Here is a 26,208-nt window from a genome sequence, read left to right as displayed (position 1 = left end):
CAAAATTTTCCACCATTTGCTTCAAAGGAGTTAAACCAGACAAAAACTCTCAGTGAGTAACTCTGCACAATGTTAAGTACCTATAGTAATTCTATTCAACATCAAGTGTATTATCAAACATTTAACCCAAAAGAAGCCTGGAGGCCTTTCCAGAGATCCGATATTGCAGAGTCAGATTGTTTTATGATATGATTACTCAGTGGATTCTTTGCCAGAAGAGGAAATTTTACAATATTTGCCCTGTAGTTACACTAACAATGTATTGTTAGCATTAAATGCTGCACTGAGCTGAGCTGGTTACTTTTAAAATACTGTACAATGCTTTAAAAAATAAATAAAAAAATAAGGGTAGTTAAAGGACCAAACACGCCTGCCGTGCGTTTAATGACAGATAACAGAAAGAGTATATTTTAAGGTCAGGGTGTTTCTTTGAGATTCCAAAATGTGTCAGATAGAACTGTTGCTAATCGCATTTAACATGTTTGAGCCCTTTGTAGGTGTCTAAAGAACTACTGGCAGCTGTAGGAATGAAGCTCAGACCGTTAACCTCCCCGTGACCACAGGAAAGACGATGTGTAGCACCTGGTAAACTCAGAGGGACCAGAGGTAACGTGGTTAATGAGAACGTCAAGTGTGAGTGTGTCACAGTTTGAATTTATTATCCCAAACATTCTGAGTCTGAGAGAAAAAAGATCACCAGTCATCTCCATGAATCATCTCAGCCTCCCTTCCAGGCTCTCTGCTCTGGCGCCTTTTCGCCGCCGCTTCTTCTTCTTTTGCCGCATCCTGGTGCTGGCGTCAAAACAGGTGACCATCATGACGCCGGCCTTGCAGAGGTTGAGCCTGTCCTCCAGCTGGGCCGTCACCACTGTGAGGGCCTCCAGATGCTCCAGGGAGTCCACCTCGAAGGTCTGCCACAGGTCGACTGGAGGAGGACAGTGAGGTCTAACAGTTATTACACTTCATTTCTTGCGTTTAGTTTTTTTTACGCACCAATCTATGGTGGAAAAGTTTTCATTTATGTAAAGGAAAACTCTGAATTCAGATGAGAGTTCAAAATATAAACAAATATATAATAAGTCAAATATTTATTCTCCTGAGTCAACACACATGTGGGCATAATTTACTCTTCAACCTCTTTAATGTGCACATGGCACCTCTTCACCTCAATGACACATACACATTATAAATTCATACATAAACCCCTGGACTTTATAGCTCATTAATAGCTCATAAGTTCAAAACAAAATCCACATATCCAGTCTACAATAAAGTTGTAATAGTTTGTTAAAAAGTTGTAATTTGTTGAGAATAAAGTCGGAAATTTCATAAGAAAAAAAGTAATCGTATTTAAATAACAAATAATAATTAAAGAAGTCTACAGTAACCTTTAGTCTGCTGTGCATTATATGTTATGGCTCTGCTGTTATGGTGGAATATCTTTCAGAACCATGTTTAGGACTGCAAAGGTGTCTCCTAGAGAGAGACAGCAACACAGAGCTACAGGTCTCATTATAGTTATAATATCGCGACTTATAATATCGCGACTTAATTCATTAAATCTCTGATTATTATTAACAGTGGCACCAATAGTAGTAATTCACAGACTATTTCACCTTTTGGTTTATTTTATTCTCACACAAATTTTTGTCTGTATTAGAGCAGCCTTTTTGATCAATGTTTGGGTTTATTGTATGTAGACAATATTTACTGTGAGGTTAAAGGGGAATTTGCATAACAGCTCCACACACTTTGAGTACAACAACATATATAATGTGTTGAAATTAAAATGAGTGGTAAGGATCATAGTTATGATGGTAATGAGGATTGTGGCTATTGTCGCAGTAATAGCAGGATCCTGCCCCCTGTTGAAATGTTGTCATATTACAAGCTCATTATTTGCTCACTCACTGAAAGTAGAGCTTAAACGATGCTTAGCATTTAGTGGGAACTATTGGCAGAAATGGAATATAATATTAATAACTATGTTTTCTTTAGTGTATAATCACCAAAAATAAGAGCTGTTGTGTTTTCCTTCCATTAGAATGAACTGTTTATATCTACAAAAAAATCTGCAACTGTTTTGACTTTGCATAAATAATTTAAATAATTTTGAAAGCAAAATGTAAATTTATATTATCTGGTTCCAGCTTCTCTATTGTGTGTTACTGTAAGAAAGTAATAAATTGATCAATAAATCATCTGTAATAATCACTGGTTGCAGCCATAATTGATTGGTAGAGATTTCTTACATTCTCTTCCTGAGCTAAGCTATTTTTGTGTTTATTGTGATTTTCAAATAACACAAATATTTTTTTTTACATGCTTATGTCCTCAAATGAAGAATATTTAGACTAACACTCTTGGTTCCACTTGTCGGGCTCCAGCATGAGGTTGTGCTTGGCTCGCTCTAGCTCTCTCCTCAGGTTGTTGTATCTGGCTCGGACCTCTGAGATCCTCTGCTGACGGTGCTCCAAAAACTTCAGCTTGGCACTGAAGCATGCAGGCCCCTGAGAATGCACACAGACACACACACAAACACACACACACACACACACACACACACACACACACACACATACGCATTTCAACACTTTTATTAATGTTCATACAGCAAATAATCATTAACGAAAAGCTTGTATTCTAAATAATAAGATAAATAAATAAATAAGGTGGTGGAATGACTTTAACACTGATTGGTTGAATCCTACACACACACACACACACACACACACACACACACACACACACACAGACACACACTCACTTAAGAGGAAATTCCATTGATTTACATTAATTTCTTGGAGACTTACAGTGACCTCAATAACCGCAACTTGCCTTATCCTAACCCTTACCCTAACCTAAATTTAAACTTAAATTTAAACTTAAATTTAATTTTAACCTAGCAATAACCTAATCCTAACCTTAACCTAAAACTAACCTTAATCCTAAACCAAGCCCTGACCCTCAAATATAATAATTTACAATTTTGGGACATACATTTTGTCTCCAAAAGGAAGGTGAGTCCCCTCAATGTCTAAACAGATTTATGAGTAATTCAAACACACACACACACACACACACACACACACACACACACACACACACACACACACACACACACACACACACACACACACACACACACACACACACACACACAGACTGTGCTTTACCGGTTGAATGAACAACAGCACCCCCACTCTCTCTCCACACACTCATAAACACCATGTTCGTGCAGGGAGGACCCCCTGGGGTTTGAGACAAGACAGGTCTGTAGACTCCTGAACCTAATTACTCTCTGATTATACTAACCTTATTACAGATAAGAGGCAGTTCCAAAGGTCAGTACATGCACATTTTAATGGGACAAAAGGAACCCCCTAAATATGAGACATGGAGTGCTGCAGGACTGCACCACCATTACTTATATATTTACAACTTGTTTAAAAACAACAAGATGCCCCATGAAAAAGAAAAAAGAAAAGGAATAAGTGCTATTTCTTTTGGAATAAAAAAATAATATTTGACATCCAGTGTCCTTCTTTGTTCTTTGCTGCAGCATTGACCCAATTTCTCCCCATGTGGTCATTAAAATTGTATATAAGTTGCCGTCCCTGAGCCGGGTGGAGGCGGGGAGTATACTCTCAGGAGGGCAGACCTCTCTCGTCATGGGAACATTGCATCATCACATTTGGTTTTCAAGCACATTTCAACTCCAAAGGGACCTGCTAGCTGCCCATATAGGATTTTTTAAGCAAAGCAGCACCTTGTTTACTTACAGGCTGTGGAATACACAGAACCTGCTACACTTCAAATTGTTCTTTAAGGTTATATTTTTTGGCGTTCAAATTTTGGTCAACAATAACATGTCTAGAGGTTACTAAATATATAATTAAATCATTCCCAAAGACTGGCTCGGGACCCACAGGTGGGTTGCAGGAGATCTTATTAGGATTGCCAAATTAACTGATAATTATTTCTTCCATAGAATTCTATTTAACATGTTTATCTGCAGGACACCTTTGGCCACATGAGGAACACTGAATGTTTGTATCTTTTGATAAGTATCCTACTTATAACATTGCCTAAATGTATTTATTTGATGTCATTTATAAAGTATTTAATATGTGTATGTTTCATTCAACACATGCATGAAACAAGGTTGTGAATTATCGAATGTATGTATATATAGAATAACTGCTTTACTCAGTCAAGATAATAAGTTGGTGTGGGAATGTCAGTAAAATGTTCAGGAACATACATTTTTTCCACACAAATTTGCTCTTTAAGCAATTTATGGATAAAGCATATTGTGAATTTGGTCACAATGGTTTACCAAAAAAAGTTTGGAAACCACTAATATAGAATAACTAAAACTCAATGACTCTGTTTGCGTTTTTATTGGTAGCCTAATTTATGTTCTCAACCTGTAGCTACAAACCTAAAATGGAAATAAGCAGAAAATATGAAATGTTGATTGACATTTTCAACTTTTTTTTCTCAAGCTACATACTGCAGGTGCCTAACTATTAAATTCATAAGCTGGTTTGGTTAACTTGCCTCAGAACCAGCTGTCAGAAGACAAACTGCCGAGGGCTTTATTTTTAAACCTGATGCCATAAGAAGAAAGGGGGCTTTAGGGAACTTAAAAAAAGTCGGGTGGAGATATGTTCAACCAATGTTGGATATCCATTGGTTGCAAAAAGAGGTTGATAAAGGTCATCATTTACATAATGCCCTTTAACCTCCTAAAATCAAAACAAACACAGCACCTGTTTGCCAGCACCTGCTCTTTTCTGCATCCTCTGCACATTGTCGATCTCATACACCTTGATCTCGTAGGCCTCTGGGATTCCCCGATCCGCCCAGCCAGGCCGCAGACCACTAGCCGAGCGTCTCAGGGACAGGGGTGCATCATGGGAAAGGCGGCGCTGGTGAGTACCTACAGCAGGGTGAGGCAGAGAGTGCAGTGAGACGCTGTATCTTGATTCGACTTGTTCTCTTTCTCTTCTCCCTCATTTCTGAAACTTCCTGCTGCATATACCCAGTGAAACTGTTGAGATATTCTTTATTATAAAAATACCCAATCAAACTGTATATAAGGTAGGATTGGATTTTACTTAACTTTTGATTTTGTTGATATTTGTCATGAGTCTGTGCCATTGCTTGTACAGAAAGAAGGCACTGTTTGCTGACACTGAACTTAAAAACCTGTCCCAGGATTAAATGGTAAAGCAGTAGATGTACAGTACATGGCATTAATCTAAATATTAATACTATTATAAATTGAACACACCTCACAATAAGGGGAGATGTGTATGATAAATGAAGGCTGGTGTCCCTAAGTGTCCCTTCAATGCCCAGGCCATGTGCTCTAATGGGGAACAGAGAATATAGTTTGCCTGAGGGCAAACACAGCTTTCCGGGGCAACCATATTATTCATAAAGTCAAGACAGGAGACACAATATCTGTAACTCTGTCTGGATTTACTCCGTTTTCCAGTACAGGAAAAGATAGTTTGTGCTTTGTGTAACTGGTAACCTAAGACATTTAAAGCTACTACGAGGAACTTTCATTTTGAGTTGATTTTTGTGGTCCCTGTGGACAAAGAAAGTGCGACCGAGTCCCGTTAGAAAATATCTCATTTTACTGCAGCAGGGTCGGTGCTGGCTCCAGATCTCCCGTGCCTCCCTTTCCTTCAGCGGGCCCAGCAATATGACCAGGGTCTCCAGCAGCGTGGCGTTGGCTCCTAGCCTGGAACGATGGAGCAGCGGGGCAAAGCTCTGCTCCTGGAGGAGGAGCCGTTGCTGCCAGGCGCAGAGCTCTCCAACTCTCACCGCTCCATCTGCAGGTCGTAGGCTGCAAAGAAGCCGGATCTGGGTCTGTCCACGGTGGACTGGTTGATGCCGGAGGCCCAGCTGGAGTCTGAGCCGAAGGAGTTTCTAGTGAACCTGCGTGCTGTAAATCCATTTGTCTGATTTGGTGGAGAATCAGACCCGATGTCATGCATTAAGAATAACTAAATAGCCAATCGTCTTGCAGATGGTCTCTTTTGTTTATGTTGGTCATATAGAGGCATCAATTTTAAATCAAGACTGTTTCATGACCAGTTATAAGTTCCTTGTAGTAACTTTAAGAATAAGTTTTAACTCTAATGATATGGGAACAGCTTTTGTCAGAATGCAGATGAGTTAAATACGTAAGGGCACACTTAAGGAGAAATTAAGTACAGACAGAATTAAATCTTACAATTATTAGTAGAACATTTTAGGGACTTTAAATGAATAAATTCATCAAGAAAAAGATTTGTCTCTGGTTTTTAATCCTCCATGAGCAGTTTTCACTGTGTCGACCTAACGTTTCTGAATGTATAATTCCATTAGCGAGTATTGTTAGTATGCGCAGACACATATTTATAATTCACTGTTCCAGCCAGACCCTCTTCATTTTCTGCACTTGTGCTGCCATTAGTAAGAGCCGACACTGGGTTCATATATTAATGATGTGACCTCCTGCACAATAAGCTTTCAATGACTGCATTCTACAGATGTGTGTCAGCTCCAATTTAGGTCACATTAATATGTTAGGTGGTCAGATTACAAACCAAACAATATTATGGTGGAACTACAGTATCGTTCATAAAACTTGTGGGGTAAATGGTTTGGAATTGTTATATTGTAGTTGATGTCTAGTGACGGATTTATGCATAAAAGTACTGAATGAGAAATACCATTAGACATATTAAAATGACATATGATTCCGCATTTTAATCTGACAATTTTAGTATCACATTTAATTGGATTAGTGTGAATGCAAATTCAAAGCAAACATACAAACTGACAATAGTCAAAGAAAACATGACATACATTTAAATATGTACCATTTGATAATCATTTTGTCATGAAATTAATAGAAACGAGTGGTTGCATTAAGAAAAGTAAAATATTTGCATTAGTCTAAAATGGTCATGGTCGGTTAAGAGGCTCAACATGCGTTCTAGTTTGAGACTTCTTTGCGGCTACACTTTCTAATCTAACATGTAACACCAACAACATATAATAAGACTCGACACTTGGATGAGGTTCTGATCTTTCCAGAAGAGGAAGTCATCCAGATCAGTTCATAAAAGGCCAGTTACACAAGTTTTACCTGTGTTGCCTCTCCTCCGAGATGATCGGCTGCTTCGAGCCACACTGAGAAGAGAGCTGCTCCTGTTGCTGACAGAATCTCTGTTTGAGATGGTGCTGCCTGTGGCTTCACTGTCCCTCACCATGCTGTCATACCCACTGCTCACCCGACTGTTCCTGTTCGAGAAGTTCAGGGACGTCTTCCCCATAGCTGGTGGCAAATCTCCGCTCAACACACTGGTGGTGTCACTCGCATGCCCACTCAGGTGATCAGGCACTCGGGGAGCAGTCACCCGGCTGTATGGCGAGAGAAGTGTGGTCATTTGGTCCAGTCCTCCTGAAGTGGGGCTGGAGGCCCTTTCCTTAAGGAGGTCTGAGATCCGGCCATTGGTATACCCCTGGATTGCAGATTTTGTGGATGAGCATGTGGAGCTCTGGCTCGGAGTGCGACTGATGGAGGGAAAAGACCTCGGAGGGGAAGAGGAGAGAAAGGAGGATGTCCGCTCAAAGCTAACAGTTTTAGAGTCTGGAGAAAGACTGGCGCTGCGGTTGATGGACTGCTGCAGGCCTCTGTGGGGGAGACTGAGGTTCTTGATGCTGGGGACAGACAGTCGACGGACTTTGGGACTGGCAATCTTAAGTTTCCCCACAGCAGAGAGCTTGGAATGGATATGCCTAGCAGATTGAGTTAAAGGCTTTTCAGAAAAAAAGAAGTGATGACTGCGGTCAGTCCGAGGATTCTTCTTGGGACTCCTGCTAGCCCTTGGTAAAGTACAATCTCCCTCATTACTTCCTTTATAACCTACCATACAAGCTCCTTCAGTACTTTCCTTGGAGCTCCCCTTAGAGCTCATGGAGGTGTTACTACTGCCTCTATCCAAAGTTGGGAAGTCTCTTGGGGTTCTCCCAAGGGAGTTAGTCCTGGTAGCCAGCTGTTCCAGTTTGGCACTGAAAAGCCGGCTGCTGTCCTCAATGGGTGACTTCGGCCTCCTGCTCATATGATCATGTTTCATTCTTAGGTTTGAGTTCTCAATCAAAGATTCAACTCCCTTTCTGGGACCACTACTAGCACGCTGTTTGTACTCTGCTCCATATTTCCGAGAAGAGGAGACACGGAGGCTGTGGTTCGCTGGGGAGTGCTGTCTGCCATGCCTCCTCTCCAGAGTTACTCCTGGGCTACACGGGGTGGATGATGTCACCTCCCTTGGGTCTCTGTGGTTGTCTGCCATGTGGCCGCAATGGTAGCTGTCCTGGTGGTTGGCATTGTGCCAGCCTCTAGGCAAACTACCTGTGTTAAAGGAAGCAGTGGCAGTTTCCTGGCAACCAGGTGAAACACCAATTCTCTTGGGGGCATTCCCAACACGTCTGGAACTGATTTCGCCCCCCTCTGAGCCCTTTGGAGTGTTGGTGGAATAAACATGCTCCCTGTCTCTAGGGTGGCTCTTGTCTGATTGTCTCTGTCTCTTGCCACGCATTTTGTTTTCTGCAGTTTCATTGCAGAAAGCTGAATCTTCCAAGACCATCTGGTCACAAGAACTATGGCTATACGATACGTCATATACCTTGTCAGACTTTTTGGCATGTGTCTCATAAGCAAAAGCACCACTTCTCTTCTGAAGAGCCTGCCTATCTTCTGGACATGAGACACTATTGCCTCTGAGTTCAGACTGCGATTTTACTTCTGTAAAACTGTCACAAGGACTTTCTTTTTCTTTCACACCATCAAATTCACAATCCACATCTGTATCAATAAGCATATGATTTATAAATGAAGGTAAGAACCTCTTTTCCCTTCTGAATTGATACTGGGGCTTGTCAGTGCTAGTGACTGTAGCTACAGTTTGAGATGCAGAGCTTTCATTTGTATTACAGGAACCTGCGGCTACAGTTTCTTCGCTAACATTGCTGATTATCCTGATTGGTTGAGAGCTGGCAGAGCCTTGAACATATGCCTGTGATTGGGCAGTGTCTCTGATACAAATAATGTTTCCTCCTGTCCTCCCGCTGTCCAATGCTCCACTAATGGTCACCTCCTCCACCATAGAGAAGACAAGTTCATCTTGACCTTTAAGGTCTAGTGGCTGTTGAAGGGTTACTGTGATAGTGGCCTTCATTTCCTTAACGTCCTCTGTGGGGCGATTAGGTAAGACATCTCTGAGTATAACACTGGACGCCAAGGAGTGTGAGGAGCAGGAGGACGAAGGAGATATGGGGGAGCTCTTTCCAACTGGTGAGGTCCTTTTGTTTGGTTTGAACCAATCAGCAGCTTCGGGACTCTCCTGTGTACCTTTTGGCAGAAGTGCAGAACTGGTGATAGCCATGCCATGAGCATCCACATTAAAGTTCTGAGAAGAGAGCTTATCATCTGATTTAAGAGTTCCGTTTTTGGGCAGCTCAGAGCGACAGGTCATGTTAAGACTGAGAGTTTGATTTAGCAGTTCTTCACTGGAACTGGTTGCACTGCACTCCTCACAGTCATACAGGCCTGAATCCTCTCTCTGAAAACTGTCCCCAGGGAAGGCACCATCTGTTTGCTTTTCTCCGATAGGGGCCTGACTGCAGCCCAACCTCTGATTCAACAACAATTTCTGCGGTGCCTCTGAGGATTCGGTGTCTGTTTGTTTCCCTGTGTGTTTCTGGGGTTGTGATATGGCTGTGACGTTGTTCACAGAGGGGCCTTTTGAGGAAGACTTGAGCACATCCATTATTGCCTCACTTCCATCGATACAGCCCAAGCGCTCTTGAAGTTCAGCAAATGTGTCACATTTAAGACAGTCCCTCCCTGGCTGCTTGATGTCTGCTTTCAACACATCAATTGTCCCTTGAACAGTTTCCTCATTGTTCTTCTCTCCCTGCAGCTGAGGAATTCTCAGAAGCTCTTGAAGCAGAGCGGTAAACTCTGGATCATCCATGTCAGCTTTGTTAGGATGCAAAGAGGGTATGATGGACACAAATTCAGGTTGTGCCAGTCTTGAGGTTGCTTTGGAGTGGACCAAGCCATCAGAGTCTATTTGGATAACTGTGTCACAGGACTGGTCGCTACTGGATCGCTCATCCATATCACCACGCAAACGGAAACGAGGGATGTCGACGTCTACCTCATCGGTGGAGTGGAACGCCCGCAGGGACGAAGACGGCGGCCCTCTCTTATCTTTAGTCAGACTCCTCCCGCAAGGTGAACATGAAGTGGACTGCTGTTGGATAAAGATGAATTGTGGAGTTAGTTCTAGAACTCGACTATGCAAAACAAAATTAAACGAATAAATCACTGGGGTGCATTGGAAATAATCACTCTCTCTTCCTTTACAAAAAAGGGCACCTACAATGTTACGCCATTAAGAGATGGTGAATGAGTAGAAAAGACATTACAGGAAATGTACGATACCTTTGTTCTCTTTTGCGTCCTGCGCATGCGAGAAGCCAGCTGGATGGTGGATAGGGTCTCCTGAAGGTGTACCAGTGAGTCATCCACCTGAGCGATCACTGTGGTATGGCAATTCACATGACCCAAGGCCTCTCGAAGGAGCATAGTCAACTTACTGCCCCTATGCAGAGACAGTGCAAATGTGCACATTAATCAAGGGATGAATAAGACATCTCATCTTCAAGCCGACACATCTATCAATTTCCAACAATTTGGTGCAATTGTTATTGTAGTTATTGTAAAACTTTGTTTTAAGCCACGTTAAAATCGGTTAACAGGCAGATATATTACTATTTTTGGAAACTAAGTTGAAAGACCAACAGTAAGATTCAAGGTCAGCTAACTGTCAAAATATTAACCCAGTTCACTCTGCACCAATGTATAACAACATATAAACACCAAGGATGGGTTAGGTTCTTACTTGTTGGGGATGGTTTTATGTCCACTAAGTAGAGACAAGACAATAGGGCCCAGTTCAGAATATGGAGGTTTATTCTTGCTCATACCCCTCATACCACTACACACATCTATCATGGTCAACTTTGTGGGGCCACGTGAACCTAAGGATGGAAGTTGGAGAGCAAAGGAGAGTGTAAACGCAAATAACTTAGCATGTATACAAATATGCAAATGAAGAACACATAAATCATAAGATATAAATATTAAACTGCATTAAACCAGCACGGAATTTAGGGTTAACTGTGGCAAATAATTCATGGGGACATAGCAAATTCACTAGAGACAAGCCACCCTGGTAAGTGAATAATTCATACAACCTTTGCCAATGGTGCTGCTCTCTGTACGAGGAGGATGGACGTGGAGAGTGAAGAACATTATGGAGCTGTGAGACAGGTACGTAATGAAGTCATTGTGTCGACGTGCTGCCATGGCCGCGTCCAGGAGGGAAGCAGCCCGCTCTGCAGTGGGGGCCTTCACCCGATTGTGGTTACGTAGCTGTTGGAAGGAGGGGGACATGATAGTTGAATACTGTCAACAGCCATTTTAGGAATAAAATGTTCTATAAATCAGGCTATGGCTGCTATATGAACAAAAAACCCTTGAGAATATAGAAAAGAATGAAACTGGAAAGTTGGTGTATGTAAGTGCCACTTCTTGCTCAGAGCGAGAAAGAAATAACTTTGAGAAACTTCCTTTGAAGATATGTATTGGAAAAATAGACCAAAATCTCAAAATTGACCAGTGCCTGTGAAGCTCCCCGTAAATGATTAACGTCTGTCATTGGAGAATATTTTGGAATAACAGCTCCATTCATAGTAAGTTTCATTTTCCTATTCAATAAAGAAGTATAGAGAGATGAACACGTACACTAGGGAGGTTCTGGCTTGCAGAAGTGCCAGGGCAAAGACAGCTGCACGATCATTATTTAATCAGATGTAATCTTTTATGCATTCTAGGAGGCTTCACTGACTTCCAGTATTATCTTCTCACATACAGTGTAGACCATTATCTAAATTGACTATGTAAATAAACATTAACATTGATCCTTCTACATCTTGAGGGTTAAGGCTAAAATCGAACAACCAAGATATCTAAAACAGTATCTTTAAAATCACTGACACCTACTTCTGAAAATGAATGAGCAATTTATTTCCTTTGTGGACAATGAAAATACCCAAGCACGTTTCATTGTAATATTAGTTCATTTTCTGGTTCAAGGCTGTTAAAACAACTGTAAAATAACACTTTACTGTGAATTATTGAACCTTTGATGCACTGCCAGTGAAGTAGAGCCAAGAAATTGTCAATCGTCAGCAAGCCTTGGCTCTCTGGTTTCCAGATTTGGCACTGCCTTCTAATTGTTTCCAAATATAGATTGGACTGAACATAATCATACCAATCTAAATTGGGTTTTAAGGTTAAACACACCAACAAATTGGGTCAAAGGGCCCTTTTGTACTTGCTCTAAGACAGAACAACAGACAGACCGAGAGACAAAGAAGATGCAGCAGTTCATTCAAAAAGCATTCTTTTTCCAAATAAAAACACTCTTACCTGTATCCCATAGATAGGGTCCTCTTGGATTTTAATATGGGCTTTTGGGCTGTCCTGGACACTCCCTAAAGAGGGGACGACTTCCCCCAGCAGATCTCTTAGCGTGTCCTCCTCTCCGCAGCAGAGCTCTAAGGCAGACACTGATACAGTCAGATCGGTCCAGGTCTTCTCCCTCCGCCGCTCTATGGCGCTGTACAGCCAGGAGATGGCACAGGGAACCAGCCCGAGCTTCTGGATGCTCTCACCACTCCCCACCATGCTGGACCAGGAGCCTGAGGCAGATGCAAGAGCAAACCGATGTATGCATGCTACACACAGACACACATATAGTGTAGAAACATTCACAACATGCTAGCCTTAAAACACACCCCATCACAACCATTTTTATATGATTTATTTTTGGGACCCCAAGTTGTCCAATATTTCTTTAATATATCAGCATTACTATATCTGTCGATATTGCTGTCCACCACTTTAATCCAGACTGAAATATCTCAACAAATCAGTCGTGAACTCAGGCTGTAAGTGGGGCAGGGGGCAAAAAATATAAAAACGGCCCCATTTGGACACTTCATCACGTTTTCTCCTCTGGAAGGGCCCCCTAGAGGGCACTTCATCACATTTTCTCCACTCAAAGGGCACCCTAGAGAAAGCCCTTTATTACGTTTTCTCCACTGGAAGGGCACCCTAGAGGACACTTCATTACGTTTTACCCACTTAAAGTGCACCCTATAGGGCCCTTCATCACGTTTCTCTCAACTGGAAGGGCAACCTAGAGGGCACTTCATTGCGTTTTCTCCACTGGAAGGACACCTTAGAGGGCACTTGATCTATCAACATTCAGTTTAGTTTTTAATAGTTTAAATCATCTTTCTTACTGTCTAGGTAATGAATGAAGTTCGAAAACATTTCCAACACTGCATGTATATGCAACATCATTTCCCTTGTATTTCTAAATTAATGCATAGAGGAACCAAGGTCCAAGAGGAAGATCATCAATAATTTACCAGCAATTCAGTTAAACAAGATAAACCACACACAAACAGTAGGTCTGAAGAGAACAGTACCCAGGCCGGAGTCAGGGCTAGCATTATCATGGTGTAATAAATTCTTATTATATAGCTCAGGTTTTGTTTTATATGTAATATTGGTAATGACAATATATTTCTACGGTTTAAAGAAAATCGCAACTCCAAATATTTGTGTGTATCTGTTTTTTTCCTTGTTCCCAGGGTTGGGGCACCATAAAGAAATTATGCTTCGGACACCCAAATGGCAATACCTGTATGGACATACAGGTATTGCATACAGCTCCAGGCAAACATTCGTGCAAGGCAAAGTGGGCTATTTGAGTTGAACTAGCTAACACAAATCACAATACCCAAAACATAAACTCTATAAAGATGAAGCAGATTCACAGAAACACAGAAAACCACTTCCTCTTGGACTGATGCCATATTTTATCTCCAAACGCACTTTTGCCTCACATTAGTTTTGCGCTATATGGGCCTGTTTTACCATCTCTTGTCCTATCCAAACTGTAATTGAATGAGGACGAGAGAATTGGTTTACTCCAGTTAAAGGCCATGCTGCTGCCGTTATTCAGAGAGAATAGTATTCTGTGGTGGAGATTGATATCCCCCGGCTGTGGGCAACATGTAGTTTGTATTGGCCAACTAACTCAATCAGATTTACGGAGAGTGGCGTCATGTGAAAAAGCAGCTCCAAGGAGACCCTGTCCTTACGGTGTGTGTGTGTGTGTGTGTGTGTGTGTGTGTGTGTGTGTGTGTGTGTGTGTGTGTGTGTGTGTGTGTGTGTGTGTGTGTGTGTGTGTGTGTGTGTGTGTCTGTGTAAGTGTCTGTGTGTGCGCATGTGCTTGCCGCAAATCTATTAAACCCTTCACAGACGCTAAGTGCAGGGTTCCATCTCTCTAATAGCAACGTATTACAGTCCATTTTGTTTACAGTCCCCTCTGAGCTCAGCGCTTCAGCAAAAAATATAAAATATTTGTGTGTTTTTGTGCAGTACGCTGAAATGCCTATAAGGCAAAATGGGAAGTTTTTGAAAAAGAATATGTGTTGTATAATTGATGAATAGGCTTTTATTTACACAGTAACAGGTGAAAGATGAATGACTAAATGGCAATGCTTTTCTGTCACTGTTGTGGGGAAAAAGACAAATGTGGAAATGTGTATCACATTTGACAAGAGGACAGGAAGAGGAAATGTAAAAAGAGAGTTTAAGTGATAAAGACAGAGTGAATGTTAGCAGGAGTGGGACAGAGGAGCTGGAGGAAGGGGGGGGGGGGGGGGGAGATAAAAGCGTCCCACTCTCATCTTGAGATTGAGATTTTAACCCGTGGCCCCTCACAACGAACCGATTACTCACCCACATCAGCGCATCCCAAACCCAGAACACATCCATCGCTGCCACTGAGCACACAGCGGATGACATCAGCCAAGACTCCCGCACACACCTCGGCCTGGTCAGGGGGAACAAAGGACGGTGAGCATATTATGATTCACATCCACTCTGAGTAGGTACATCCAATGAAACAAAAGTACTAAGAGGCGTACTGATTCTGTAGATTCCCTTGGGCCCAGATACCGTAAGCAGAGCATGAATATAATTGATGGACAGTGTAATTGTGGTGGCTATCCAGGCCCTATCAGTTTTCATGTCATCAGACAGAAAGAGAAAACCAACCGTGGTGTGTAATGTACAGATGGGAAAATATACATTGAATATTCAAGAAAACACAATATGCACCAGACAAATGCCGGATGAAGAACCAAACCTGGCTTGATTCTTGTGGATAGGCAGCGTCAAAGTTGAAGGTCTTCAGCTGGTTTTTGCCATCCCTGCCAAGTGTCATCGTAGCTTGTGGTTTGCTTTTGCCGACCAGTTCCATTATGGTCACTCTTCCCTTGGACTGGTCAATATGGAGAACAGGTGGTTGGCCCCTGCCCTCTGACAGCGTGGGGCTCACCCTCAGCGAGACCTTGACCTGTTCACCAAAGGAGATGGTATGGCATGTTAAAAATTACAGAATGTTATGAAATGTTAAACACCCACCACATTTGAGTAGGTGAACATATGGGGTAAAATAATCCATCTGTCGTTCTTGCACTAGAACCAGTCTTAAATATCTACACAACTATAAGATGGACTTCCACATCATTTGATACACACATTCATTTCCAGAGGATGACTTGTACTATCTTTGCGCCATCATGAGGTAAAACTCAAACTATTTTTCCAATAGCCTTCTTTGGTTTATGACCAAATACCTACAAAATGAATTACATTATATCAGCCTGTGTGTTTAGTGTTAATTAGCATATTTTAGCGTGATAACATAACAAACTAACGTGGCAAACATGGTTATACAGGCTTAAACCTCATGTTAGCATTATCATGTGAGCATGCTAACATTAGCATTTACCTCAAAGCACCACTGTGCCTAAGTAGAGCCTCACGGAGCTGCTAGCATAGCTGTTTGCTAACTTTTGAAAATGTGGTTTTTTTTGTAAATAAGGTAAACCGACCCTCGAATGCTGGAGGCCTAAAGTATAATCAGACCACCATGTATTATGTATAGAAAAAATAAGTTGACATTGTCCAGTCTAATTAGGCTAACACTATCCTCTTACTAGCTCACTACTACTAGCATACTAGTGCAACAGCTAATGTTAAGTTAGCTAGTGAGCAATGACAGGCTAAAAATTCTGAGTGTACATTATTTATGAAATGCAAGGAGTGAGTCGATGCTCTGCTGTCACAGAGCAACATGTAGCTATGTTAGTGATTTCAGAATAAGCCTGTGATCTATGAATGTGAGGCATGCATGTAACTTTAACTTTTGAAAATAAATACCGACAGCGAGTTTTAAAACAGCAAGGTTCAAGAATACGTTCATACCAAGTTCTGTGAGTTTTAGCCATCTAAGAGACTTCCTGAAATCCAAAATAGAGTGAAAAAATATATCATACAGATGTATGCCACAAAATATTCTAATTGGCTGTATAATGTTTCCTGGTATGTTGTCTGTTGCAGTGCATTCTTTTTTTGAATGTCCTTTTTTTAGGTGTTTAGGTGTTTCTTTTTCACTTGCCTTTTGCTAAAATGTTCTTTTTAGGCTAAATAAACTCTGCCTTGCCTTACCCTTAAACTTGTCTGGCAAACTCGCTTCATAGCCATGAACTAAAATACATACAAGAGCAGCATGATGTTTCATTTTTTTTTGTTTGTTTCTCTTTAGCCTTCTTTAGACAGTCAGTTAGTGCAGAAACCATACATGCATGGCTATGCAAACCCTCCCGCTATATTTCTGCATGTCATGACATTAATTCCTTAATGCAGTTCTCCTACAGGAAGCCTTTGGATTTAAAGGCCGTAAGGTCTTAAATTAAGTTAGATCCTGACTCTGACAGCCATTTAACTAGGCTTATGGGTCTGCAGGAAGACAAGGCAACATTTACCTCACAAATGATTATAAGCTCTACTAAGGTTGATAAACCAATTATAAAATGATTCTTAATCAAAGTTCAGGTCGGCAAGATTGCGACTAGCCCTGTGTGCCGTGACACACAGTCAAATGCAGTTTCCTTGAAATTATCCAGGACTGCACTCCACCACGATGACATCATCCGTCATTGACATTTTGAATATCTGAAAGCCATGTTCCATCTGCCACGTGATTATTTCCCAGTGTCAGAAAAGGATTTTTTTTTCTTCTCTCTCTCCAAATCATAATTTTAATAACTTATGCAAGAAGTGGCTCCCTAACCCTATTGAACATGTGTCAAACTCTATTTATGAGGGTTAAATTATTCAAGAGAGCCATTTTACAAGCGGAGAAAATCCCTGTTCGCTCTAACACAAGTGAATATGTATTGTGGCACGCAGAGGCACACAGAGCTGAGTGCTCGGGCAGGTGTGGCTGGCGGTGGGGTCTATCTGAGACCTTATCTGTAACTCTAGACTAAACCCAAGAGTCCATCTATCTGAGACGAGGGGAGCGCAGGCAGCCATATTGATCTCCCCAGTTTCTCCCAGAGGAGGTGAGGGGAGGGGAGGAACAAGATGGAGACATTAGCACCACATTACAGTGTATCATAAGAAGGGGTGATATAGGATCTCCTCCAAATTGACTGTGATCTCTTTGCTCTGCAACCGGGTTGGTAAAAACACTTCCAAGATGGGGGTTTGGGCGAGGATGGTAGTATGTACAGTATTTTCAAAGATACACCACCATTCCAGACATATTCTATATATTTACACAGTCAGTGCCATTGTCTTCTGGTACTACATGTACCCTTGTCTAAGAAGACACTTTAACTAGGCTGTTGGAAACTTTTCTATATTTTGTATATTTTCTATTTGAATTAATAGGATATGGAATGTGTGTGTATGCTGTAAAGCAGTCATTAGAATATGCATGCTGTGTGTTATATCTCTCTACGACATGCATTATAGCAGAAATGGGTTGTGTGCTGCTTCCATTATTGAGCATGTGGTGTGTTTTACCCCTTGTAAATGTCCTGCACTGATGTATGTGATGTGCTGCAAAGAGCCGCATAGAGTTCAAATGTGTTGACCTATGAACCTGTGAACCTAAGAAGCTACACTGGTCTTTGTGAGTGCAGCTAATGGCTGAAGGCAACTACTTGTGCTGTGATTAAAGGTGTTACTTTCTAAGTGCAGAGAATCAATGTAGAAGGAAACAACTATTTGCTAAGTAAAGATATAGTGGAGAAATATCTATCAGAGCTTCTCTACTTTGTTTAACGTTAGATAGTCGGGTAGGCTGCTTGCATTTTACCTCTAAAAACATTCTCATTTCATTTGATCAATCCATATACAAACCGAAAGTTGTGGTTTACAGGGAATTATGTACTACTTCCCTACCTTGCAGTTTTTATGCTAAGCTAATTGGCTACTGGCTGTAGCTTCACACTTACCGGACAGACATTAGACTGGTATCAATCTTCTCATCTAACTCTCAGCAAGACAATATATTTATTTTATGTATTTCCCAAAATGTCAAACCATCTCTTTAGGTATTTAATATTTGCCAATAAGTTATTATTATAAATATTTCAAATACTGACAAGTAAAATGTTCACTGTAATGTGAATAATTGGTAGTGAATATGAGTGCTTGAATGTTTTCTACAATTACACATTCATCCATTTTTTATTAGAAGAAAAGGGTAGTCTTGAAGAATTTATGTCATTATTAACTATTCTACCCAAACCAAAGTACTCCTACAGTAAATCTACTGGAATTTGGAGCCCAGCGGTCTACCTTGGCAACACTGGGTGAGTCTCTGGTTCTAGTGGCAGCTTGAAGCAGGCAGGAGGGGACCGGCATCGGGTTTTTCTGGATCAACTCCCTGAAGCAGGTGGAGAAATGAGCCTGAGCGTGATCAGAAGCCTGGCCTTTTTTCCTCGACGTCAAGTTGAGCTTCTCGGCAGCCCTACAGGGAAGAATGAACGCCAATGTCACACCACTAAAATTAAGGGTGCAGCCAGTGCAGAAATGCGGCGAACACAACACATTTTACACAAAACAGGCGCTGTTCTGATACAGATTCATATTTACCTGGCTAAAAGAGACATAGCAGCAGTGTTGGCGATGGTCACCACTCTGGATATGTGAGGGATCTTTGAGCTCGCCTGTACGGTCCCTGCATCACAACGACCCAGTGAAGCATCGTCTGCAGCCTGCTGGAGGAAGAGAGCTCGTTATAAAAATCAAAATCAGTAATTTCACTCCTGCACCCGCTCCAAAAGGGGTTAATATCACACGAATTACTCTAGGGACGATAATTGCAGGGCGTGTCTGTCTCAGGCATCTAGACCGAGAGCGCAGAAGGTTCAAACATGAACCATTAGTGATATTACAGCTCTGGCTAGCTGCACGAGAATCGTTTTTTTGACTGCTGTCTTGAATTTAAAACACGACTCGGAAGATGAGCAGTCGACCTCACTGCCTCTGACACTCACACACTCACACACACACACACACACACACACACACACACACACACGGTTAAGCAGCTTCATGTAAAGCAACACTCACAGAGCTGCAGCTCCAAGGCGTGCATTTTGTACACCGTGTGTATGCAACATGACCTATTCAACATGCGTTTGCCGCTGCTCAACATGAAGTCACGGGGCCTCGCCGCAGGCCGCACAGCCAACGTGTTTGTATCGCAGTGCTCTCATATAGCGTTCTCAACCTCCACGTCTCATCAATGTCTCAGCCTTTTTTCTGGGGCAAGATAACAATGACGATGTCCAATTATAAACTGGCAATTAGAGCCATGGAAGAACTGCAGAAGTAGTTGGTTTGGAAGGAGACTGGGTGGAGAATAAAGACAGGGCTAAGTGAGTTAATGAAGCCATAGTTAATATGGATCATGTATAGATACTCCCCCGCCCCTCCTCCTGGTCTTCTCGTTGACTCATATATTCTGTCATAACCTTTTTTTATCTTCACTCTCTCTTTCTCTCTGCTCTCATTTCTCTCTGTATTTGTAGTCTTGTATTATCTCTTGTTTTCTCCTCTCCCGCCCATCTTTCTGGTTCTTTCGTTCCATCGTTCTGTTCCTTCCTCCCATCTTATAACACTTCATTTCCCTTTCTCTTCCTCTGCAATCTGTTTTTCCTCCGACCTCCTTTTTTGTCTCCTTTCCTAACTCTTCGTCCTCCACTTTAACTCGTCTCATATTATTTCACCTGTATTGATCTGCTCTCATAGCGGGCATGCCTGGCTAATTTCTCATGCAGTCTCCATAAAGCCCAGTACGGTTTCATTCGAGTAAGATGTTGCATCGTTATTGGGGCATTCGGCTAACATGTGATGTGTTTGGAGAACGTAACGCTATCACAGATAACATTTTGGCTGGGATCATGGAGCGTAGCCTAAACTTCCTGAAAACAAATAAAGAGCAGAACAAGACCGCTAATGTTAGCCTACATGCGAATAGCATCCAGGACCAGCTCCAAAACATGATCTATCATGATTTTTTTTTTAGCCTGTAACCTCACAAAATATTTTTGGAATGAAATCCCCCTTGTCCTTGTAAGTAGTGCTAGGTTAGGTTAGTACTGAAGGTAACCTAGCTAACCAGACATGCTATGGTTTGGAGCTTATGTTGGAGGAGATAAACACATTGTTTGATCAAGGCTTTGCACTTTTGCTCTTGTGTTTTATTGTCTCATTTCTATTTAAGGAGTGTTGCTCTTACAACAGCGGACCACCTCATTATGTGCATAGTTACGGTTGCTAGGCTATAATTTGCTGATTGCTCTTCCGGTAGAGGTGTTTGTTGAACGGTCAATTGTGATGTCTATGAAGATTCTCTAAACATATCTAGTGTGTCAAAGGTTGGATATTTATATTTTCCTTTTGTCTGGATGGATCAGGAGTCAAACAAAAGAAAAATATAAAAATAAGAGCCAACAAAATCATATAAAACATCCAAAACACTCTCACTCACCTTGTTCAGGTTTATGACCTTTTTCTTTGGGGACTAGGGGGAGGGCGGGCTCAATCTGGTGCGGCTTCCATCACAGTAATGCATATTTCACTGGCCGCCCTGTTAAATATGACCATCCCCCTATTGATCACAAGTGCTTTTTGACTGGCTGGCTTTTATGACAGGGGTAAATCATGACCCAATTCCATTCCATTAGCAAAAGTACTTTTAAACAACGTCCTCGGCCATGGGATCTAAATAGGCTCCGATTAAGCACTATGAATCATTGCTTTGCTGACACGTGCACCCGTAAAGACGTACTTTACCCATATAGCTCATTAAAAGGGGAATGCACACTAAGGGATGTGTTATGTGTGATTTAGTGAGAGAAGGCTTTTAGGGGTACCTTATGGTAAGGGTACATGGTGACACCATCAGAGCTGGACGCAGATTTTGAAGCTACCAGCTGCTGTTGCTGCTCTACCCAGCGGTCCATATCGGTGTTGGGCAGCTTGGGCCCCCTCCGTCTGAGGGTTTGAGGGGTCCTCTGAGGTGTCCTCTGAGGCGTCCTCGGGCTTCTTGGGCTGTGCGGACTGTGGGTGAGACTGTTTGGTTGATGCACAGCTGTGGCAGCTTCCCTCGGAGCCCTTTCTCCATGCTTTGTCTCACTTTGTCTTGGCAGCGTACCACCGCTAAAGCTGGGTTCAAAGGGAGGTTTAGCTAATGGCTGACCCCTGCTCAGAGCCAAATGGACGGCCTCTTGCTTGAGCTGGTTCAGGTTCACGCCGCAGGCTCCACATTCGCCCTGCTCCCTCTCTCTGTCCCTAGACTCGTTGGTGGACCGACTATGGACGCGAAGGTTGTCCAGAAGAAATACAGAGAGGTCACCAGAGTCCTGCAAATTAAAAAAATAAATAAAAAAGTAGCACAAATATTTTAACATTCACAAATTGCAGGTAAACTTGGCAGTGAGGGGTTTGACATACTCACTGAAGTTACTTGAAGTAGCCTGTGATTGTATTTTCACAAAAGAGACTAAGATAAAGAAGATTAGAGATTCAGCACAAGCTTCTGTCTGAAGACATAATAACAAAGCTAATTTGCTTTATTTGATTTCTGGCTTGAGGATTACATGACTGATCACAGAGCATATGGAAATGGAGTTGTGGGAGGGCACTGCAAGCAATGTTAGCACTTAGCAAAGTAATCAAGGAGTCAGTAGTATTGATTAATACTACCCCTGTAATCATTAAAAGTGCAATAAGCAAAAACTTACTTACTGCACCTTAAGAGTGAACAAAATGTCACCATTATGGGAGAACAACATGTCACCATGGGGGGTTAAGAAAGCTATAAAATGATCAACAATAAAATGTCACAATGTTTTTCTCAGTGAATGAGTGCTGGGCAGTAATTATTTTGATAATTTAATTAGACTGTTACTTTTCATAGACAGCTGATATCAAGCTGGATGATAATAAATAAATACAATTTTGAAAATTCTTACACAATGCTTGAAAAAGTTAAGGTGGGGGGGTACTTAAAGAGACAGACGCTAAACAGAACATTTCAGACAAAGGATGAATACTGAAATTCAGTATATGAGGAAAATGTGTTTTTTTAAACATTAAAGCTTGTTTACATGTTCTAGTAGAAACCCAAAATACATAGTATGAACACAAATATGAACATGATATGTTACCTTTAATATCCACAGCATTGACTTAGGCTGTCAAATTTAACAGAATGAACATGAAACCGTCATCTTGCTTTTCATCCGGACAAAGGCACTCATGTGTCACCTCCTGTTTGGTCTGCCCTTGACACCTCCCAATATCTACACTCACTCCCTCTTCATCCCATCCATCCCATCCATCAGCACATTGCTAGTGATTCATATTCCCTAAAAGGAGCACTGTAAGAGCTCTCAATTATTATGTAAATCAAAGTCACTAAAATACTAAAACATCAGGGATTAAATTCATGTCTCCATAAATCTCCATATAGGGTTCATTAAATCACATATGCCATAATATCCTTTTTATTCTACATGAAATTAGCAAAATAAGCAAATTCTATCATATGCAAATTTGAGTTTCCTGGTTTGGGCGTTTCGCTCTACTCAAATAGAAATTATGACAGATATATAAAGGACTAAACGTGCCTTAGTAGCCAGATGGGCAACTGGACTTTCCATCTCAGACAGATTGCAAGCCCTTCTTAAAAGATGACATTACAGAGCCAAGATGCTTTTGAAAAATGATGCTCAGATCAATAAACCTGCAAAGAGCTCCCTGGCTTATCAGATTTCTTTGTTCTGACCATGTCTACGGCCACAAGATACCATCACTCTCCTGCTCCCACTGTGTACAGCTCTGGCCTGTGGTCTCTCTCTAAAACGTATGACGCTATGGCTGTGCCCCAGCACACTTAGGAGGACAAAAATAAAGAGTCCTCCCTCAATGGAGCAGACTGTGGAGATGACACGGATGTCGAGATGAAATATTCATGCCCATTTGGAACCACTCACACAGGAATGGCACTGGTTTACTTTGTCGATCGGAGTGTGTTTGACGGATGTTCATGGTGACAGGTGTACAGATGGATGCAGAAATGTGCATTCCTCTCAGGGGCAGCCCTGTGGAAACTGGTGTGCCCACATGGCCATTAAAAGCACTTTCTGATTGACTTAAACATACAGCACTACAGAAAATGTGTAAGAAGTGGCGGCTTTATTTAACACATGTTTCATGATGTGAGGGCTGCAATTCATGATTATTTGTTTTTTTGGATTCAATTAGATTTTTTTTCTAATTTTTTTTAATCATCAGTTAATCTTTTGGTCTGGCAAAACAATACATGTTTGCATTTCCCAGAGCCCAAGCTGGCATATTCCTATTGGTTGTTTTGTCGAACCAACCCATCAGTATCATTGCCATTCAGTGTCATTGCAGACTAAGAAAACCAGCAAACATTCACATTCAAGACGCTCGGACCAGGCAGTTTCTTTATTCTCATTATTTTTTTAAAACTTAAATGTTTCAATTATCAAAAATGGCTGCTAAATAATTTCCATAAATCAACAAATTGATTAATTTACTTATTAATAAGCTCTATATTGTATTATATTATATTACACAGCATTATATTATATTATATTTTACTATATTATATTATATTGTATTTTACTATATTATATTATATTGTATGTTCAGCTCTATCACAGTTCATTTGTTGAAAATGAGGGGTAAAATAAATGCATCCTTATGAATCCGTTTATTTGGGGTCATTAAACATAACCTTATTTTTCCATCAGTTGCAAAAAGAATATCCAGTGGACTCTTTCTACATATTTTACTATCTGTCAACTATGAGAAGTCCTGAGACGCTTTTACTTGCATCAGCACTACATTAAGTCTAAATGCCAACATTTCCTCATTGAGACTGCTATCAAGCTTAAAGTGAGCAGACTGATCTTGAGTGCATCCCTGCATCAGAGCTTCACGGTTACTGACCTTGCCGGAGAAGTGATGGTGAACTGCCAGGCTCAGAGCTTGCTTCTTCAGACTAACGAGGGTCGCAGAGCACTTCTCACAACATGCAACTTTCCTCTCAGACATCCCAAAGTCCAGGTTCTCGGACATAGCGCCTCTGCAAATAGTCCCGGCTCCAGGGAAGGACTTATTCTGGTGTGGGTCGCTTCTAGACCCTCCACCACCCTCAGGAGCAGGACGCTCCTTGGGAGGGTGTCTCCTCCCGGTCAGACTTGCAGAGAAGCCGCCGGGCTCACAGTGATGCTGAGCTTCTGAGCTCTGAGAAAGAAATCATCAGAAGAAGGATGTAGGTGGGCTTAGGCAACTGTTACCACACCCAAATGTTGTTGTTGTTGTTGAAGTGGTATTCTGTCATTCTATTGCAATGTTTCTTACAAATACCACATTGTGTTCATGATGAGTAAATGTGACTTACCCGGTGTGGTCCTCGGAATCTCTCTCCTCTTCCAGTCAGAGATGACATGACAACTTGTTAATATTTCAAAAGATATCCGAACAAAGGCAGGGCGCCCTTTTCATTTAATTTCTCCAAAGCTCCAAGGATAAAAGAAAAAAAGCAAACATATTTAACTCATGGTATAGGCATAGATAAGGACAGAAATGATGCTAAACTAAGTGTCTGGAGGTGCAGTGATGACCACACAGTGGAGAAGGAGTGAGCACTGAGGAAACGCTTCATGAACTCACTTGGTGAATTATTAAAACCTCCTCTGGGAGGCAGTAAAGAGCAGGCGTTTACACAAACAGTCAAAAGAAACTTTTTAAATAGAGTTCACTCAATTTTCAAAACCTAATTCAATTCAATTCAATTCAGTTTATTTTGTATAGCCCAGAATCACAAATTACAAATTTGCCTCAGAGGGCTTTACAATCTGTGCACATGCGACATCCTCTGTCCTTCCCTCACATCGGTCACAGGAAAAACTCCCCCTAAAAACCCCTTTAACAGGGAGAAAAAACTCCCCTAAGAAACCTCTGGGAGAACGACAGAGGAGGGATCCTTCTCCCAGGATGGACAGAATGCAATAGATGTCATGTGTACAGAATGAGCAGCATAACAGAGATACAACACATTCAATGTATATGACATAAATGATTCATATAATAAGACTACTTATAATAACAGCAGCAATTATTACAGTAGAATTATAGCCATGAAAATAGGGATAGTAATGTGACTAATAATAATAATGGAAGTAGCAGTGGGTGTCAGGGTCACAGCAGGAGGCACGACTACGGTCCAGGTACCACAACGATTCATGGAAACCTGCAGAACGAGAAAGCAAAAGGGCTTCAGGGTGGAAGTAAAGCTAAAATGCTTAATGGTACAGGTAATAGTAATAGTAATGTGACTAGTAATAATAATGGTGGTAGCAGTCGGTGTCAGCAGGGCCGTAGCAGGATGCACATCCACGGTCCAGGTACAGCCACGATTTATAGAAGCCAATGAACGTACTGATCTCTTACCTACACAACAGTCCCATGCACTCACTATAAAACATGACATACCATTTTACGTTAATATATCCGTTGTGCTATGCATTTTGATGTTGTTCAGTGAAGTCCCCTTTGTAGTGATAGTACGTAAAAAGAGAAGA

The 26,208-nt window shown here is 41.5% G+C and overlaps 1 protein-coding gene across 1 annotated transcript; it reads right to left on the bottom strand.

Annotated features, from left to right (window-relative positions):
- Nucleotides 1–798: 798 nt before the first annotated feature.
- On the bottom strand, nt 799–24,700 carry kif26bb (kinesin family member 26Bb). The gene is made up of 15 exons (XM_054618925.1): nt 24,572–24,700; nt 21,463–21,951; nt 19,175–19,296; nt 18,878–19,049; nt 15,366–15,575; nt 14,957–15,050; nt 12,569–12,840; nt 11,332–11,509; nt 10,977–11,115; nt 10,517–10,676; nt 9,724–10,325; nt 7,154–9,687; nt 4,790–4,945; nt 2,360–2,510; nt 799–925 (listed from the first exon to the last, which is right to left on the bottom strand). Exons 1-15 carry the CDS (start codon nt 24,698–24,700, stop codon nt 799–801), a joined length of 5,535 nt encoding a protein of 1,844 aa, XP_054474900.1.
- Nucleotides 24,701–26,208: the final 1,508 nt, after the last annotated feature.

The sequence above is a fragment of the Anoplopoma fimbria genome, chromosome 18, assembly GCF_027596085.1.
Source record: "Anoplopoma fimbria isolate UVic2021 breed Golden Eagle Sablefish chromosome 18, Afim_UVic_2022, whole genome shotgun sequence".
In the NCBI taxonomy this organism is placed as follows: Eukaryota; Metazoa; Chordata; class Actinopteri; order Perciformes; family Anoplopomatidae; genus Anoplopoma; species Anoplopoma fimbria.
Note: the sequence above shows the minus strand (reverse complement) of the source record. Positions and strands in the feature narration are given on the sequence as shown.